This window comes from Danio rerio, chromosome 11 (genome assembly GCF_052040795.2).
Source record: "Danio rerio strain M-AB ecotype USA chromosome 11, GRCz13ab, whole genome shotgun sequence".
Lineage (NCBI taxonomy): Eukaryota > Metazoa > Chordata > Actinopteri > Cypriniformes > Danionidae > Danio > Danio rerio.
The window spans coordinates 7,197,541-7,215,993 of record NC_141031.1 but is presented as its reverse complement, the minus strand read 5'-3'; the positions used below and the strand labels follow the sequence as shown (position 1 = coordinate 7,215,993).

At 39.6% G+C, this 18,453-nt stretch overlaps 2 protein-coding genes across 6 annotated transcripts in view; one reads left to right on the top strand and one right to left on the bottom strand.

Moving 5' to 3' along the window:
* Window positions 1-17,577, top strand: part of bmp7a (bone morphogenetic protein 7a) — a 36,949-nt gene extending 19,372 nt beyond the window's left edge. For 2 of the 4 annotated variants that reach the window (XM_087271807.1, XM_087271808.1), the window contains 6 exons: window positions 1,418-1,610; window positions 10,608-10,750; window positions 12,368-12,583; window positions 12,678-12,754; window positions 12,839-12,949; window positions 15,459-17,577. In XM_087271807.1, the coding sequence (XP_087127933.1) occupies window positions 1,418-1,610; window positions 10,608-10,750; window positions 12,368-12,583; window positions 12,678-12,754; window positions 12,839-12,949; window positions 15,459-15,608 (890 nt within the window). In that variant the 3' untranslated portion in view covers window positions 15,609-17,577. 4 annotated transcript variants of the gene reach the window in all.
* Window positions 1-18,453, bottom strand: part of ranbp3a (RAN binding protein 3a) — a 1,280,039-nt gene that overhangs the window by 79,647 nt on the left and 1,181,939 nt on the right. The gene's annotated exons all lie outside the window — the stretch shown is intronic.

Here is an 18,453-nt window from a genome sequence, read left to right as displayed (position 1 = left end):
CACATGGTCCGCTTGAACCCCACTCCAGTCACATCAGTCTGTGCCAGTCTGTATCTCTACCTATAATATATATAAGATGCAGGCTGTAGCTAGGTAGGTGGCAGGCTGCAGATAGGTAGCTAAGTGGCAGGCAGGGGCGGGAACAGCTTACCTTGGTTCTGGCCGGTGCGAGTTCCCTCCTAACACTTCCCGCCCGTCACAGAGTCTAACAAAGGGGCGGGGTGCGTGGTGACGTCACCGACATCCCCGCCCCTTTGTTTACACGGCGGGCGGGGAATGCCAGTGACCGCTGTGTATGGATAGAATCAGCGGAGCGGGGAGCGCTCTCTCTCCCCGCTCCGCTGATTCTGTCAGTGTACAGCGATCGGCGCGGGCCACAAAATATTGCACTGAGGGCCGCAAATGGCCCGTGGGCCGAAAGTTTGAGACCCCTGCGCTAACCTATCCAGCAAGTTTTACGCAGCGGATGCCCTTCCAGCCGCAACCCATCTCTGGGAAATTATAATTATTGTTATTGAAAAGTTTATTCTGATGAAGATGCTTCATTTTTGCCTTCCTTGCTGTGTATGGGTGTGGATTAACAGATTCAGATGCCAAATTCTGGTGAAAGAAAAAATGAGGCCAAGCTACTCTACAGAAAAGGCTAGCTTAGCAGTGCATTTCCATGCTAGTTTGCTAGTATGGTGAAATACTGCTGGTCAAACTTTGATTAATCTTTGGCGAAGCTGGTGGTGATCTTACCTTCCCCAACCCAACATATGCTGGCGATATGCTCTTTTCAGTAGGATATGCACAACCTTCTGCCAGATGTGGTCGGTTGTGTCTGGAATATTATGGGATATCCCAGATGCTACCCTCTTACTTATCCGGAATTAGGCTAATTTACCACATTTAACAGGTCTCTCAGGTTAGCGTCGCGAGGAGCCCCCTAAAATACAGTCTTGAGTGTGCATGTGTATCCATTACGTACATGTATATGTGGGGCATCGTTGGTTTCCGGCCAGGCCTTCAACAGAGCTTTTCTTGTGGTTGGCCCATGTGTGCAATTGAAGTCTGTAGTGGGTGGGTGCAGGGCCTGTGGTTTCCCCCCCCCAAACTTCAGTCCCCAGGGTACCCAGTGCCCAGATCAATCATCAGCGTATGGAAGCAAACATTTCTTTTTTGGACACACTGATGTGGGTGAGGCAATCAAGCATAAGCACTCAGTGTGACTCCACAGCATTTCTGACAAAATGAAGTCTGGATACAGTGACACATGCTGCGGTGTAAGTGTGTGTACTTGTTTGTTGGCAGTGGTACTGTCAAGTTAAATGAGAGAAAAGCCTGAAGCCTGTAACTTGCTTATATAAAGCATGTATTCTGACTTTTCACATCGAAAACTTCCATCACTTAATAAATAATCTCCTTCTTTCTGCAGTGGATCCAGAAGAAGACCTTCAACTGTATCATCAGCATCGCAGAGAGTTCAGATTTGACCTTTCTCGCATCCCGCCAGGTGAAACTGTGACCGCTGCAGAGTTCCGAATCTACAAAGACTTTGTTCGCGAGCGTTATGAAAACGAGACCTTCCATGTCAGCGTGTTCCAGGTGCTTCAACAGCAGCACAGAAGGTTTGTCATTATAGAAATGTATTCGTTTAATGTGTTCACCCCAAAAACATTGCGATGGATAGCATCGTCGTCGTAAGCGGCACTGAATTAATAATTTACGAATAATTAGTTAATACTTAACGAATTAATTATTTGTAGCCTACCGTTTCAACTACCTGACCTGCATGGTCTTTGTTTTACCCATAACATAATCATAAATAAGTAAAGATAAGTTACACACAAATTACCAACTGTCAAGCAGTTTTTTCCACAGGACTCTGGCATGAGTAGACAGAGTGATCTGTGTCGTTATAATTGCATCGACAAACTTGGTTGGTAAAAAAGGTGCACAACCAACAGCAACCAACCAACAGTATCTGAGGTTTTCGCTAATATTACAAGGTACAAGAGTAAAAGCGAAAGATTGAAGCAGTGTATTGATGCTGTGACACGTTACCTGATAGATTCAAAAGATAGAAGCGTCATTAGATAGAACCAAGATTAATTAAATATCACGTTTAACAACTATTTTCAGACGCAATCCAGCGGTACATCCTTGATAAACTGTCCGACGTGCACTGCTCTCTGGTGTTTTTTTCTCAAAGCACCCTTTGAGCTCAGACGTAGGCTGCATGAGAGTAGTGTATGTGAGAGTGTGTGTGTGTATGCTTCCCAGAGATGGGTTGCAGCTGGAAGGGCATCCGCTGCATAAAAAAATGGGCTGGATAAGTTGGCGGTTCATTTCGCTGTGGCGACCCCAGATTAATAAAGGGATTAAGCCGACAAGAAAATGAATGAGTGAATGATGAATGAATTTTGTGTAATTTGATTACAGTTACTAAAGTCAATGTAGTTGCGTTACAAATATAGTTTTTAGAAGAAAAAATGCTTCTTTTAAATCATGTTTTCCACTGCAACATCAGTCAATAATTTAGTCAATAATTTAACATCAGTCAATAATTTTTTTTAGTAAATTGCTGGAGAACGTGAGCTGAAATGGTTGCTGTCGAGAGTGGTTGCTTCTTCAAGTGGAAATACCGACATTACTTAGATTTCTTTGAGCGTAAAAACAAAAGTATTGCTATGAAATGCACTCTATGTCCAGTCTCTAAAGAACCTTCGACTGCTTATGACCAGCAACTTGTTCAAGCACTTGAATAGAAAGCATTCTACAGTGTTGGGCAGTAGCGTTGCTACAAGTAGTGACGCTATTAGCCTAACTACATTTCTCAGTAGTGTGGCGGTAGCGTCGCTACAGCTTTTTTTTTTTAGTCAAGTAGCGCAGTAGCGTCCACACAAGCTACATTTACTGATCGCTGATCAATAAGTGTCGACACAGACATTCACAGAGCTGTGAGGCCGTCGTCTAGCCGATAAAAGTAAATCCATGCGATGGCGAGAATGACGATTTCTTCTTCCTGTTTTACCGTGGTCCACAACAAACTTTTTGGTGCATTACTGCCACCTCTCGCTCCAGTCGGTGACATCGCCAATCAGTTAGGCTAACATGAGAAATTTGCTTGATGGAAAGATGACTAAAGGCTGATTTATACTTCTGCGTCAAACACCGGCGTATGCTACGGCGCTGATGCATAGCCCTTCGCCGTGGCCATCGCCGTCACTGACGTGCACCTCTCAAAAAATGTAACTACACATCGCAACGACGCGTAGCGTAAGCTCTGTTATTGGTCGGCTTGGTAGCGCTGACGAGTCTGGGCGGGACCGAGAGCCGTGCAAATGGTGCGACGCCGCGCGAGCGATTGTTTACAAGTGTGGAGTCCCGTGAAGAAGCTGCGGATGGAAAGTTTTGTTTTGTGTTTACCTCATAGTTAAAGTTGTTGCACGTCCGCCAATTCCTGCCTCAAAATGAGCGAGTTTGAGCCACTTGTACATCCCGGAAGTGTTCAGGAAATGCAAAAAAGTAGCGAAGAAACTCGACACAGAGGAACATTTACACCTCACTGCCAACTAGGGTTTCGGAAGTGTTAATGCAGACCGACAGAGACAGCGCGCAGAAGTATAAATGCACAGCCACGCGCGTTGCCTGCGCCTTGGGTTACGCCGGTCACCTGACGCAGAAGTATAAATCAGGCTTGAGGCTAAACAGGCTAAATTAGATTTTTGTGCAGGACTGGCAGGACTTGCGGGTACATATTGGGAGCGTATATTGCATGCGTTCACATTTTCCAGGCATACACGGTTGAAAACCACACGTCATGTGACAAGAACTGACCGATTTGCTTCATACATTGTATGGAATATACACATTTCGGTGGACTAATTACCTCAGACAAACACACAACACTAAAACGCCACAGTGCTTTTTCATACTAAGAATGTCAGTTCACAAATGGAAAATCTACTATGTAAAAAAAAGTGTATAATTAAGTTCGATGAAGTCTAAATGAGTGATGAGTTTGACCTTAAAATATTATTATTATTTATTTGTAGGTAAATTTGATTATTATTGACTTTTGTGTATTCAGAAGTGATTTACTTGATTTATATCTTTATGGTGGGTTAATTTATCACCCGTTGATTGTTTTGTAAATGGTACTTAATAGGTACTGTGCCTGGGCCTGGAAATTTAAGTTTATCTGGTTCATGACGAGTTTAACTAAAATGTGTTGATGTTAAAGCATAGTTTTTTTTTTTTTTTTTGTTTTCTCCGTTATTAATATATTGATTTGTTTGTTGAATTGAATATTTGATTTTGGTTTACTTGATTAAACCGTGCATTTGTTAAAGTTTAATTTTTTATTTGATTGAATTATTTGTGAAACTGTAGTGGTTTTTTTTTTAACCCCTGGCGCCCAACCTGCTTTATTAGCCAAACACCGATACACGGTTACTAGCATCCAGTTTCTGAATTTCTTCTTTTGTGTTCTAAAAAAGACAAACAGGTTTGGAACAAGTGAATAATGAGAGAATGATGTTGAGAAACGTCTTCTGAAAATGTCAAGCTGCTGTGTTCAACCCACTGTTTCTTAGTGAATATAAAATCACTGAAAGAGCTGCAGTTTATTTAGTATTTTATAGGTATATTTTGTATGTTTTAAAAGTAACTTTATTAAAAGTAATCCGATTACTTGTTATTTTGAAGTAATTAGTAATGTAATCAGATTACAATTTTCCAGTAGAAGTCGGTAATTTGTAATCTGTCACTTTTAAAAGTAACTTACCCAACACTGGTCCTTGTTTAGCTCCTATTTAATGATGCCTGTGTGAAATTAATAGCTCCATCAAACTAACTTTACAAATCTTGTCCCCAACCATTCCCTTCCTACCATCTGTTGCGCTGTGGTATATAACGCCCACTTTCATGATCACGTCAGTGGAATATATCATGTCTCATGGTCACACTGAATGTCCTAATCTATTCTAAAACAGTTCAAATTATGCAAGTAAATGAGCATGAGGTTTCATGTTCACTTCAATATGGATGTACATCTGTTTGCCCTAGGCCTTTATGGTTCGGTTATTGTGTTAGCTCTGAGGGATATAATTTTTCAGATATGCAAAAGCTAAATCATGACTTTGGTATGTTCATGTTGGTAGATTTTTAATATAGCAGTATGTAAAGGCCTCTAGACATTATAAAAAAACACAGGGAAACGTCTGAAATGAAACATATGCCACCACCCACACTTTTTTTTAAGCCTGAAAATGGGAGGGATGGATCCACACACACATTGATTTGTCTGCCCAGTGCTACGTGTCTAATGCCAGGGCTCCCACAGAATTCCTTAATCTGATTTACGGTGTGGCTGCTAACAAGCAGTGAGAGCAGCCGCCATTACAAAACCATTACTGTCAATTATTGAGATACAAAGTCTTCAGTGGAAGGGAGATTCTCCACCTCAGACATCTGGAGGAGCAGTCTCTGTCTTCATCACTTCATCACATTCCCTCAACCTCGATAACACCTTCTTGCAACGTTTCGATTGCGCCGATAAAAGGGAAATCCTGAAGAAGTCCTCCAGGTGAGACATGCTCAGACAGACGTCTCTCCTTGGTTGCTTGTTCTAAATTACACGCATACTAAAGCATTATCCATCCCCCCCGATGCTCACATTCTCTGAGAAGACCACCCATTGTGAATCATCCTTCCTGCGACTCTCCCATTGTCATGCAGAGACGGTTGATATGCACAGACAGCAAGGCGACTAGACAGGAGGAACATAAAGACCTAGTCTCTCGATGCCTTCGAGGTCTGAAATCCTACCTGTTAGTCAAGCCATTGTTTAGAAGAGCCGTCCAGAAGCCCCCGGGTTTTCATCACCGGAGGACAATCTGATCTCTTTAAAGCAATGACACATTTAATAAGACAGAGCTTTGACGCTGTCTTGGAAACATGTTGTTGCCTGTGCGGTTGTTTTTTTTCATTTCATGAAATGTATCAGCCAGACCTCAAGTTCTTATCTTATGGAGTAGAGCTTATTCTGAGATATCTTTATCTGAGAGGGACAACAAGTTCTGGCAGGAGATGGCATTTTTTGTTTTATTTCTGCTGTTTGTGTACATGGAAAACCTCATGAAGAAGTAGTCATGAGGATGGGAGCAACTCAAATGCAACTGCATGGTCTAAAACTTTATTGTGAATGTGGTTGAGTTAGTTTTTTTCTTTTGAGCACAGCAGAAAATACTTTAAAGAATGTTGGATACTAGTACACTCTTAGAAATAAAGGCAGCACTTTTTCAAAAGGTACACTTTTGTACCTAACAGGTCCACATTGGTACCTTAAGGGCATACTTTTGTATCTTTATGACATGATAAGGTATGAATTTGCAGGGATGTTCTGATCAGATTTTTTTGCCCTCGAGTACAAGTCATTTGATTTTGAGTATCTACCGATACTATAACCTGATCTGATACTTCTTTAATATACATAAAAAAATAATACAGAAGAGTGAAGAAACAGATCCAGGATGTTCCTTATCTTTTATTTAATTCACCTTATTTTAACATTCAGCAACTCTGTTTGTTGTGTTAAATGTAGCCTTTTCCTTTCCACCTCTTGCAATCCCAAGTTTACATATCTCACAGTTTACTATGGCAATGGTGTCATCATCAACTTTATACTGCAGACATACTCAGACATACTCGGTTATTGCCAGATCAGATATGGTTGTGACCAGAAGTTAACGATTATTATTTATAATAATTTCCCATTAATTGTATTTTATTAACGTTTTCTCCAACTCCAACCCTAACCCCAACCGTCTCAGCACTGTAAAAACAGTAGTTGTACAGAGTATTATTGATGTTATTTATTAAATTACCCAATAAATTGTATTTTATTAACGTCTACCTTCATACCAAGCCTAAACCCAACTGTCACAGTAGTCATACTGAGGATTATTTGTTATCTATTGAATTAAACTGTATTTTATTAACGTCTACCTCCACCCCAACCCTAAACCCAACCCTCACAGTATTGTACAATCAGTAGTTGTACCGGGTATTTTGTTATTTATTAAATTACGCAGTAAATTGTAACGTCAACTCCTACCCTAACCCTTAACCCAACCGTCACAGTAACCTAAAAACAGTAGTTGTACAGAGTATTATTTATATATTAAATTACCCTATAAATTGTATTTTATTAACTTCTACCCCAACCCTAATCCCAACCATTGCAGTATTGTAAAAACAGTCGTCGTACTTAGTATTGTTTGTTATTTATTAAATTTCCCATTAATTGTAATTTATTAAAGTTTACCCCCCACTCCAAGCCAACTATAACATTACTGTAAAAACAGTAGTCGTACAAAGTATTATTTATGCTATTTATTAAATTACATAATACATTTTATTTTAATAATGTCTACCCTAAGCCCAACCCTTAACCCAATCATCACAATAAAGTAAAAACTGTAGTTGTACAGAGTGTTGTTTATTTATTAAATTACCCAATAAATTGTATTTACTTAATGTCTACCCCACCCCAACCCTAAACCCAACCATTGCAGTATTGTAAAAACAGTCGTCGCAATGAGTATTATTTATGTTATTTATTAAATTACGTAATACATTTTATTTTTTAATGTCTACCAACGCCCCAACCCTAAACCCAACCGACACAATATTCATTTATTGTTAAACAGTTTCATAAATGCTGCTAAATCGATGTACATATCGCACTTCCAGCTGGTCGTGTAACATATCTAAACTTTACAGACATTTTCGCACTTTCTGCTTCAAGCTGCTTCCGTGTTCTACTTTGCCGGCATTTAACCAATAGCATCTCTGCAACAAAGTAATGTCATGCCGCATGCGTTGCTGTTTCTGTGCGAAGGCAAGAAATCTATGGCAAGAGGTCTATGTATGTGTGTATATATACACAGTGTATGTATGTGTGTGTGTATATATATATATATATATATATATATATATATATGTATATATATATATATATATATGTATGTATGTGTGTGTATGTGTATATATATATATATATATATATATATATATATATATGTATATATATATATATATATATATATATATATATGTATGTATGTATGTGTGTGTGTGTGTGTATATATATATATATATATATATATATATATATATATATATATATATATATATATATATATATATATATATATATATATATTCATTCGAGCCCTGATCAGCAGGCATCGTCTGATTCCAATCGCGTCTGAAACTGCGTGATCGGATATGGACATCCCTACACACTCGTACTTCATGGTACTACTTTGTCCTTTTTAAGGTCCAAAGATGGACCTGATAGGTACAGAAGTGTACCTTTTGGATAAAATACTGCCCCAGAGACTTTTACGAGTATTTCTAAGAGTGTATCTTATCTATTGACAGCCATATTCAGAAACATATACTACGGAAGTCAGTGGCTATCAGTTTTTAACATTCTTCAAAATATCTTCTATTGTGTTCAACAGAAGAAACTCAAACCGTGGAGGATGAGTGAATTATGACTGAAAAAAAACATTCATTTAAGCCACTCTAAAGCAGATTGTCACTGAGTGATTTAAAGTGCAGCCACTTTTACTATTGTGCAGAATATACTTGTGTTCAGGAATGTGTGTGATTTGGATGTTTTTGTAAGGGCAAAAGATTTCATCACCAAGCAGATAGCAGATTTCACAACAGATTCTGCGCTCTGCAGATTTGCTGTGTCAGCGTGTTATCTGGCTGGTTTGAAAGGGACTTCAGTGTGAGCCATGACTAGGGCCAGACAGAATCTGCGTACATTTTATGCTATTTCTGCGCAGAATTTTGTACAAAAACTGTGGATTGATGTTGAATTATTTTGGGTGTATCGTAACTAAAAACTTAATGTATAAAAATAAAAAAATAACACCTTTGTAGCTTGTATTTAGTGTTTTCAATGCAAATCCAATTAGATCCACTCATTTGGTAAACAAAGCAAGTTTCATATAATCTACTAAAAGCCACAAAAAACTTTACAAACTTTAGTGTAAATAAATCATATAGTCTTTTTCATATTAGTCAGTAATATTACTGAAATTATTTTAAAAATTGAATAAACTTACATTTACACACAAATACACAACTACATATTTCACAGCCATGTCACCCTGCAGCCCAAGACAGGTTACTCATTGAAGCTAAGCAGGGCTGAGCCTTGTCAGTACCTGTATGGGAGACCACATGGGAAAGCTAGGTTGCTGTGGAAGTGATGTTAGAGGTCAGCAGGGGGCGCTCAACCTGTGGTCTGTGTGAGTCCTAATGCCCCAGTAATGTGAAGGGGGCACTATACTGTCAGAGGGCGCTGTCTTTCGGATGAGACGTTAAACTTTGAGTGTATGATCATACACAATAAATGCGCTATAAATACACATTACATTACATAGATAAATAGACTTAATAATGGGCTATAAATCTGTGGAAATTTGTGGCCTTCTGCGTGTGCAGAGTCTGTTTGGCCCTAGCTATGACTTGTATATTATACATTTGTACACTAAATACATCAGACGATGTACCCATTTCTCTATTTTACTATAAATACTTGAGAAACTGAACTAAGTACATTCAGCATTTGTAGTTTCAATCGAAACTTTTCAAGTCACATGGTTTGTTGAAGTTATTACTATTACTAAAAAAGTCAATTTTCAATTTGTTACCTACATACAATTAAACAGGTGAGAACCTACATGGAAAGATGGAGCGTATTGCCCTACAAACAGTCAAAAGTGAATTATGATAGGTGATTTTTGTCAACAACAACAAAAGATATAGTGGCCACAATCTGAACCAGTTTACTTTAAACAAGGAAACAGTTTAATAAATGGAGAGAGCAGCCATCTTGTTTCCCACCTTCAATTGTAGACTTGGACAACTAAACCTGTAACTCACACAGAATATATTAACATATATACAATTGAAGTCAGAATTATTTACCCTCTTTGAATTTTGTCTTTTTTAAATATTTCCCAAATGATGTTTAACAGATTTTCACAGTATGTCTGATAATATTCTTTCTTCTGGAGAAAGTCTTATTTGTTTTATTCCGGCTAGAATAAAAGCAGTTTTTATAAAAAATAAAATAAAATAAAAACCTTTTAAGGTCAAAATGTTTAGCCACTTTAAGCTATTTTTTGTTTTGATAGTCTACAGATCAAACCATCATTGTACAACAACTTGTCTAATTACCATAACCTGCCTAGTTAACCTAATTCACCTAGTTAAGCCTTTAAATGTCACTTTAAACTGTATAGAAGTGTCTTGAAATATATCGAGTCAAATATTATTTACTATCATGATGGCAAAGATAATATAATCCAGTTATTAAAGATGTTATTAAAACTATTATGTCTAGAAATGTGTTCAAATTTTTTTTCTCTGTTAAACAGAAATTGGGTAAAAAATAAACGAGGGCTAATTATTCAGATTTCAACTGTACATGTCTAACATGGATGAAGGACACTGATTATTTATGCGTTTTCTATTATTTCTTCATATCCACTTACTAACCCATATACCTTATGACCTCTTCTGACCCTGCACAGGGAGCTGTACCTGCTGGACTCACGAGTGGTATGGGCTGCAGAAGAGGGATGGCTGGTCTTTGACCTCACGGTCACCAGTAACCACTGGGTTATAAACCCAGGTCAGAACTTAGGACTGCAGCTCTTAGTGGAGACCTCACATGGTGAGCAACTTCAGATATCAAGATACCTTTATAACCCATCCTGTCAAACTACCACTCTAAATCATCATTTGGCAGAATTGTGCTTCAAGGGCTTTGAGAAAGTTGGTTTTCTGTCATAATTACTTTACTCTAGTTGCATGTATAATTTTTTTTTGTGTGTGTGTGGGGGGGGGGGGGTTGGTTGAATTTAAGTTACATTGCATCTACATGTCAACTAATTCTCATTAGATTATAAGTAGACTGTTAGGTTGAGGTTAGGGTTAGTGTAAGTTGACATGCACTTGCAAAGTTTCTTATAGTCAGTTAAATGTCTGTTGAAGGGGCAGTATCCGCAGATATTAAGCAGTCTACCAATACTCAAATGGACCATCAAAATAAAGTGTTACCCTGTGTGAAAACAACAACCTATACTGTTCTATATAGATCAGCTATACTACTAGAATAACAAAATAACATTTCATGAATAGGTTCAAGAGTAAAATATCTTGAAGAGTTAAGGCTGATTTATACTTCTGCGCCAAGCGCAAGCGTATGCAAACAATTTATCTTCTCAATGACATACACAGATTAGTTGTTCACCACAAAACTAGCAACGTGAGCTAACAAAATCAGTTTGGTTAGTTTTGATTTCTCTCAACTTTGGCCTGCGGGTCCTACTTTTGGCATCTCTGTTTTAGATGAAACCCAAGTTACTAATCCGCCATAGAGAGCAATGGTCACAACATTTAAAGTCTAGAAGAGGGACCAAAACATTGTCAATACGTTCCATGTGACTTTATAAGTTCAAATGTAACCAAACAAAGCTCCAAGAACACTTTATATTAGGATAAACAAATGTGGTCTGAGCCACTTTTTTTTAGGATTTAACATTACCCCCGTTGGTCCCACTTTATATTAAGTGTCCTTAACTACTATGTACTTACATCAAAAAAATAAACACAATGTACTTACTGTGTTTATAATGTATTTGAGAACACTTGTGGTGCTTTTGAGTTGGGATAGAGGTTGGGTTATGGACAGGTTTGGTGGCATGGGTAGGTTTAAGGGTGGGTTAAGGTGTAAGGGATGGTCAACAGTGTATTTACAAATGTAGTTACAAAAGTTAATTACAGATGTAATTACATACATGTATTTAATCAAGAATAAGTACACAGTAAATATGTTTATTTACACAATAAGTACATTGTAACAAACTATTAGTTCCTATGTAAGTACATATTAGTTAAGTCATATACTTCATATAAAGTGGGACCCTCCCGTTTTGAATCTGCCACTATGTTAACACATAGACGTTTGTAGCTCCATTCTCTTTCGAAAAGAGCCTAATCTCATTCATTCATTATTTTTTCTTAGGCTTAGTCCCTTATTTATCAGAGGTCACTACAGCAGAATGAACTGCCAACTATTCCAGCATATGTTTTAAGCATTGCATAACCTTCCAGCCTCAACACATTACTGGGAAACACCCATACACTCTAGCATTCAGAAATTAGGTATTTTTAGCTTAAACATCACTCTAGGGACATCAGAGATTTATTTAAGATCTTGTAAAAAGGGGCATAATAGGACCCCTTTTAAACTTAAAGTCATCATGCAACTCACTGTCGACCTCTATAGGTGCAAGAATGAACCCAAGAAGAGCTGGCCTGGTGGGCAGCAGTGGAGCTCAGAATAAGCAGCCGTTTATGGTGGCGTTTTTGAAAGCATCAGGAATCCACCTCCGCAGTGTCCGCTCGGCATCAGGAGGCAAACAGAAAGGTCATCACCGCACTAAAAACGCCAAACCTGGCACAGCACACAGCCAGGTGGCTTTAAAAACAGTTGAAGCCACAGGTGATGCTTCTCACAATTACATGTTATCTTGCGTTATTTCATTTTTACTTTCAAATATTCTATATTTAATAAACCTTCCACCTGATGTATGCAGAGGGTGCCAGCATAGATCCCAAACAGGGCTGCAAAAAGCATGAACTCTACGTCAGCTTCAGAGATCTGGGATGGCAGGTGACGGATACGTGTATATACTTATTTTTCGTTGTATGCCTTTTGTATGACTTCTAAACCTTCTCATCTGTCTTGTGCTTTCAGGACTGGATCATCGCCCCAGAGGGTTATGCCGCATACTACTGTGAGGGCGAATGTGTGTTCCCTTTGAACTCTTATATGAACGCCACAAACCATGCTATTGTACAGACACTGGTGAGTTCCACAGATATGTTCTCAACTAAAAGAAGAGTTCTCATATGATCCAACTCATATGATTGTTTTTTTGATAATACGTGAGGTTCAAATTTGACCAAAACAGAGCACAATTAAATTGTTTACTTAGTCTCAAATCTAAAGTTCATTGTATATAGAGTCCAAATTATTCATTTTTGAAGTTTCCGCGCGTAAAATCAATTAATTTGATCTCACGTAGTGTCAATCTCATTTACAAACTTCCTCCGAAACTTTCATCTGGCATAAAGCAATTCACCTCTTAAGTACTCCTAATATCTGTTCAGGATTAATTAGCCGGTAGCTAGCTCTCTGCATCACTCACATGGTTGGTCATGTGAGCCAAGCAGGGCTGTGTCTAGTCAGTACCTGGATGGGAGACCAAATGGGAAAGCTAGGTTGCTGCTGGAAGTAGTGTTTGTGAGATTAGTGTAATGGAGGCCAGCCAGTAGGTGCTTTGCAGGTAAACCTCAATCCTCTGACCTCTAAAGGTGCTCTAGCCACAGATGATAGAGGTCATAGTCTTTAGCCTCCTTGTTAGAGCAACTGACTCCCATGCGGAAGGTCGATGTAGGACCGGCGGGGTTACATTGGTGCCGTGACCTGGATGGGAGTGAGGTTTAGGGGGGGTGAGTGTAACGGAGGCCAGCCAGTAGGTGCTGCGCAGGTAAACCTCACTCCTCTTACCTCTAATGCTGTGTTCACACCAGACGCGGAACGCTCAGATAACTCGCGCTATTCGCGCGTAAATAGTCGCGTGAACATTTGAGGTTACTCGCTTCATTCGCGCGTCAAACCCCGCTTCATTCGCGCGTCAAACCCCGCTTCATTCGCGTGTCAAATTCACTTCAGAACAGACGCGGATTTGAGTGATGGGCAGGGCTTCTGTCTGCCCCGTGACTCTAGCTTCATAGCTAAAGGGCTAACATGGATTTTATGAGGAAAATAACAGTGTTTATGTGCTTTATGAAGGATGATAAACAGCGTTGATACGTTTAGAGCCGTGTCTGAGTCCACTACATCCTTTCAGAGGTGCATCCAGCTCTCCAGTAACTGAACCTGGCTGATGGAGGTTTTCAGCGGTGCTGCTGACTGAGCCCAGCCCAGTTTGATGAACTTCTTGTCGGTGTCTGCGGGGGGATTTCCCCTGGGACACCGACAACAGGCGATATGTCACAATCACGCCCCCACAAGAGCAAGCTCCTGATTGGTTAAAGCGACAATTAAGCGCGTCAAACGCACAAAACTCTCAATTCGTGCCACGCCATTCGCACCATGCAGTTCTCATCATTTGGGCAGTGCCAATCACGCGTATCGCGCCGCAGGATGTCTATTCGCGCGGTTGCATTGACTTAACATGTAAATCACTCACGCTTGACGCGCGTTCCACGTCTGGTGTGAACGCAGCATAAAGGTGCTCTAGCGACAGACGCTAGAGGCTATGGTCTTTAGCCTCCTTGGTAGAGCAACCGACTCCCATGCGGAAGGTTACCAGTTCGATCCCAGCTCGGAGTGGGTTGGGTGGCCCAGCAGGGTTACACTAGCAGTGGGTGCCCAACCTGTGGTCTGTGTGGGTCCTAACGCCCCAGTATAGTGACGGGGACTCTATACTAAGAGCGCCGTCTTTTGGATGAGAAGCTATACCGAGGTCCCGACTCTTTGTGGTCGTTAAAACTCCCCTGGTATCCTTTGAAAAAGAGTAGGGGTTTAACCCAAATTTGCCCACTGGTCTCCATCCATCTCGGCCTCCTAACTATCTCCATATCTTGCTTGGATTCATCACTCTGTCTTCACTTCCCCATTCAGCTGGTGTGTGGTCTGGCGCAAAATGGCGCATCATGTGGATCCTGCACACTGGTGGTGGATGAGGAGATTCACCTTAATGTGTAAAGCGCTTTGAGTGTCAAGAAAAGTGCTATCTAAATGTAAGGAATTGTTCAAATTAGTTTACCGAAATGTACGAAACGAAGGCAAAGAAGCATTTCCTGATTTCTTAAAAAAAAACATTGAATTTTGAGATCATCTCATGCAGGTTTTAATAAGGAAGTGAACTCTCCCTCCTTTTAAAGACTATAGGTATACAAAGACTGTTCACTTGCATTGCAATGAATGGGGAAAAGTGCAATACTCATTATGGCTGCCACAGTGAAGAAAGTCAGTTGTTGCTAAAAGGGATACAGCCCAGCCAGAAGTTAAGGAGAATTAATTATACATTTAATTAAATTATTTATTAATTATATTTTATTAACATTCACCCCTACCCGACCATAAACAAAATTATAGGGGTATAGCAAATATTTTTGGAAGAAAAAGAAGACGTGAGCCTCCATACTGCCCAGAATAAAGTCAAATGAATGAACTTGCACATGTGCGCCTGGAATTTGTTTTCGTCTTGATAGAAATTTTCAGATGTCACAGAGGTTTTTGCAACTTTGTATTTACTTGTACTCCATGATCATCTTCAAATCATGTGTTGTTGTTTTTTTCCTAGGTTCATTTCATAAACCCTGAAACTGTCCCGAAGCCCTGCTGCGCTCCAACTCAGCTGCACGGAATCTCAGTTTTGTACTTCGATGACAGCTCCAACGTAATATTGAAAAAGTACCGCAACATGGTCGTCAGAGCCTGCGGATGCCACTAATCACTACCTCTACCCTCACCAGAGGGATTCAACAAGGGATTTAAAGACTTGTATTCTTGATTATCAAGAGCGCAGAGAGAATACGAGACTCGCTGCTGGACCCAAACTGGACTTCTTCATATGAAGCGGATAAGACAAAACTCAAAACTCCTAGAACACAGCTGAGTGTGTGTTGTGTCTGGCTTTCATTTCTGCACAGAGAGCCAAGTTTAAAATATCAAAAAGGACATAAGCAGATACAGAGAGAAAATAAAAGAGATTTAACCAGACTGATCAGGGAAGATGCAGTGGATTTAAGCATAATGCTATCGTATTTCATAAACCACTTGACTTGATTTCTGAAAGAATAATACCTTTTAAAAAGTCTGAGACCACTAGTTGAAATGTTTTTGTTTTGGAAAGAAAGCTGCAGGCTTCATGAACTCAAGAACAATGTAGTCCAAGCTCTGTTTATGTACACTCACTGGCCACTTTATTAGGTACACCTTACTAGAACCCAGTTGGACCACCTTTTGCCTTCAGAACTGCCTTAATTTTTTGGCATAGATTCAATAAGATACTGGAAATATTCTTTAAAGATTTTGCTCCATGTTGACATGATAGCATCACGCAGTTGCTGCTGATTTGTCGGCTGCACATCCATGATGCGAATCTCCCGTTCCACCACACCCCAAAGGTGCTCTATTGGATTGAGCTATGGTGACTGTGGAGGCCATTTGAGTACAGTGAACTCGTTGTCATGTTCAAGGAACCAGTCTGAGATGGTTCACACTTTATGACATGGCGTGTTATCCTGCTGGAAGTAGCCATCAGAAGATGGGTACACTGTGGTCATAAAGAGATGGACATGGTCAGCAACAATACTCGGGTAGGCTCTAGTGTTGTCACAATGCTCAATTGGTACTAATGTGCCCAAAGTGTGCCAAGAAAAAATCCCCCACACCATTACACCACCATCACCAGCCTGAACCATTGAATCAAGGCAGGATGGATCCACGCTTTCATGTTGTTGACGCCAAATTATTTGCTGATGTAGCCCATCCGCTTCAAAGTTTTAAGTGTTCAGAGATGCTCTTCTGCATGTCTCTGTTGTAACGAGTTGTTATTTGGGTTCAGCTCAAACCAGTCTGGCCATTCTCCTCTGATCTCTGGCATCAACAAGGCATTTGCGCCCACAGACCTGCCGCTCACTGGATATTTTCTCTTTTTCAGACCATTCTCTGTAAACCCTAGAGATGGTTGTGCGTGAAAATCAAAGTAGATCAGCAGTTTCTGAAATACTCCGACCAGCCCGTCTGGCACCAACAACTATGCTACATTCAAAGTCTCTTAAATCCCCTTTTTTTCCCTATTCTGATGCTCGGTTTGAACTGCAGCAGATCCTCTTGACCATGTCTACATGCCTAAATGCATTGGACAGGTGTACCTAATAAAGTGGCCGGTGACTGTATATGACCAAGTTATACATATACATGTCTTCTATTCTTTAGACTGCACTAGATGCAAGATAAAAACCTAAATTATGGTTGTCCGTTGTGATTGTTTTCAATTTCACTCTTTCTGGACACTCGGCAAATCCCCTCACAGATGTTCAGCACTCGATTTAACATTATTGCAGAACATATGAAGCCCAGCTCTGTCCTGGCGTCACTTTGGTTTCATCACACAGTACATGAAAGAACACATGTTTTCTCTCAGCAGTTATCGGTCAATCTAGTCAATAGAAAGATGGCCTTTCAGGGGTTCAGAAGAGTCCAGCTCATTGTTTGGGAGAAGCTTCATTGCTGATGGATTTAGTGTGGAAATGTCAGTCACTAATAACTGATAATTCTGTTCCTATATTATGCAAGATTTCTGTAAATATGTGCATATGTATATTTGAATTGCATAAACTTTTATTGATTCACATGGTATGTTTTAATTCATTTACATTTTTGAAATACATCTATAAAAAGCCTTTCTCTCTTCATGTAGAGCACACATTTTCTGATCACGCACACCACCAAATCATACTAAATGAGGAAAAACATATAGGACTACACCACAATTACCAATTCTGTGAGAAACAATTAGTAAATCTGTATTGAGAAAGTTACTTTTGAAAGTAAAGCTGCGGTCACATTAGAGTTTGAGCGTGTGATATTCTGTCATGCGGCGCTATGAAAAGTGGCGGGATTAATCAAGCTTATTAGACATTTAAAAAAGCGAGTAATTGCTCTATATTTTAAACTTCTGTCCAGAGAGGTCATGTTTTGATTCTCGATTGGTCTCATGCAGTCAAGTGATGCGATTTCACAGGTCAGAGTTCACCAAGCTTGAACTTTGCACTGCAGCACCCTGCGAAACTTGACGCATGACCATGCGTTTCCGGTCTGACACATTGGATGGAAGTCTATAGAAGGAAAAGCCCAGTGTGACCGCAGCTTAATGCTTTACTAAGTTACTCCCCCCAAAAACTTGTGATACTTTTTATGGTAAGTAACTACAATAGGCTACGTTACTTTAGTGTTATTTCCGTTACATTTGATAAGGCTTTAAAGTAACTCAAATACTAATACTCAGTTTTTATAAGTAATAAGTGGTGTAACGGATCACAAATCTCACAGGTCGGGCCACGTTATGGTTTTTAGTCACGGATTTGACCTTTTTTTGGATTAGACACTAAGGAGAGGAGACATGTAATTTGCTTTCCGTTTATTACAAAAACAGCACTGCAAGACACTTTTGGATTTAACAAACACAACCTAGAAGCTGTAATTTTATCAAAAATAAAATGAAGAAATAAACAGCTGAATAAAAATAAATTGTAAAATATTCAGTGTTGTGATTAATTCACTGTTACTAC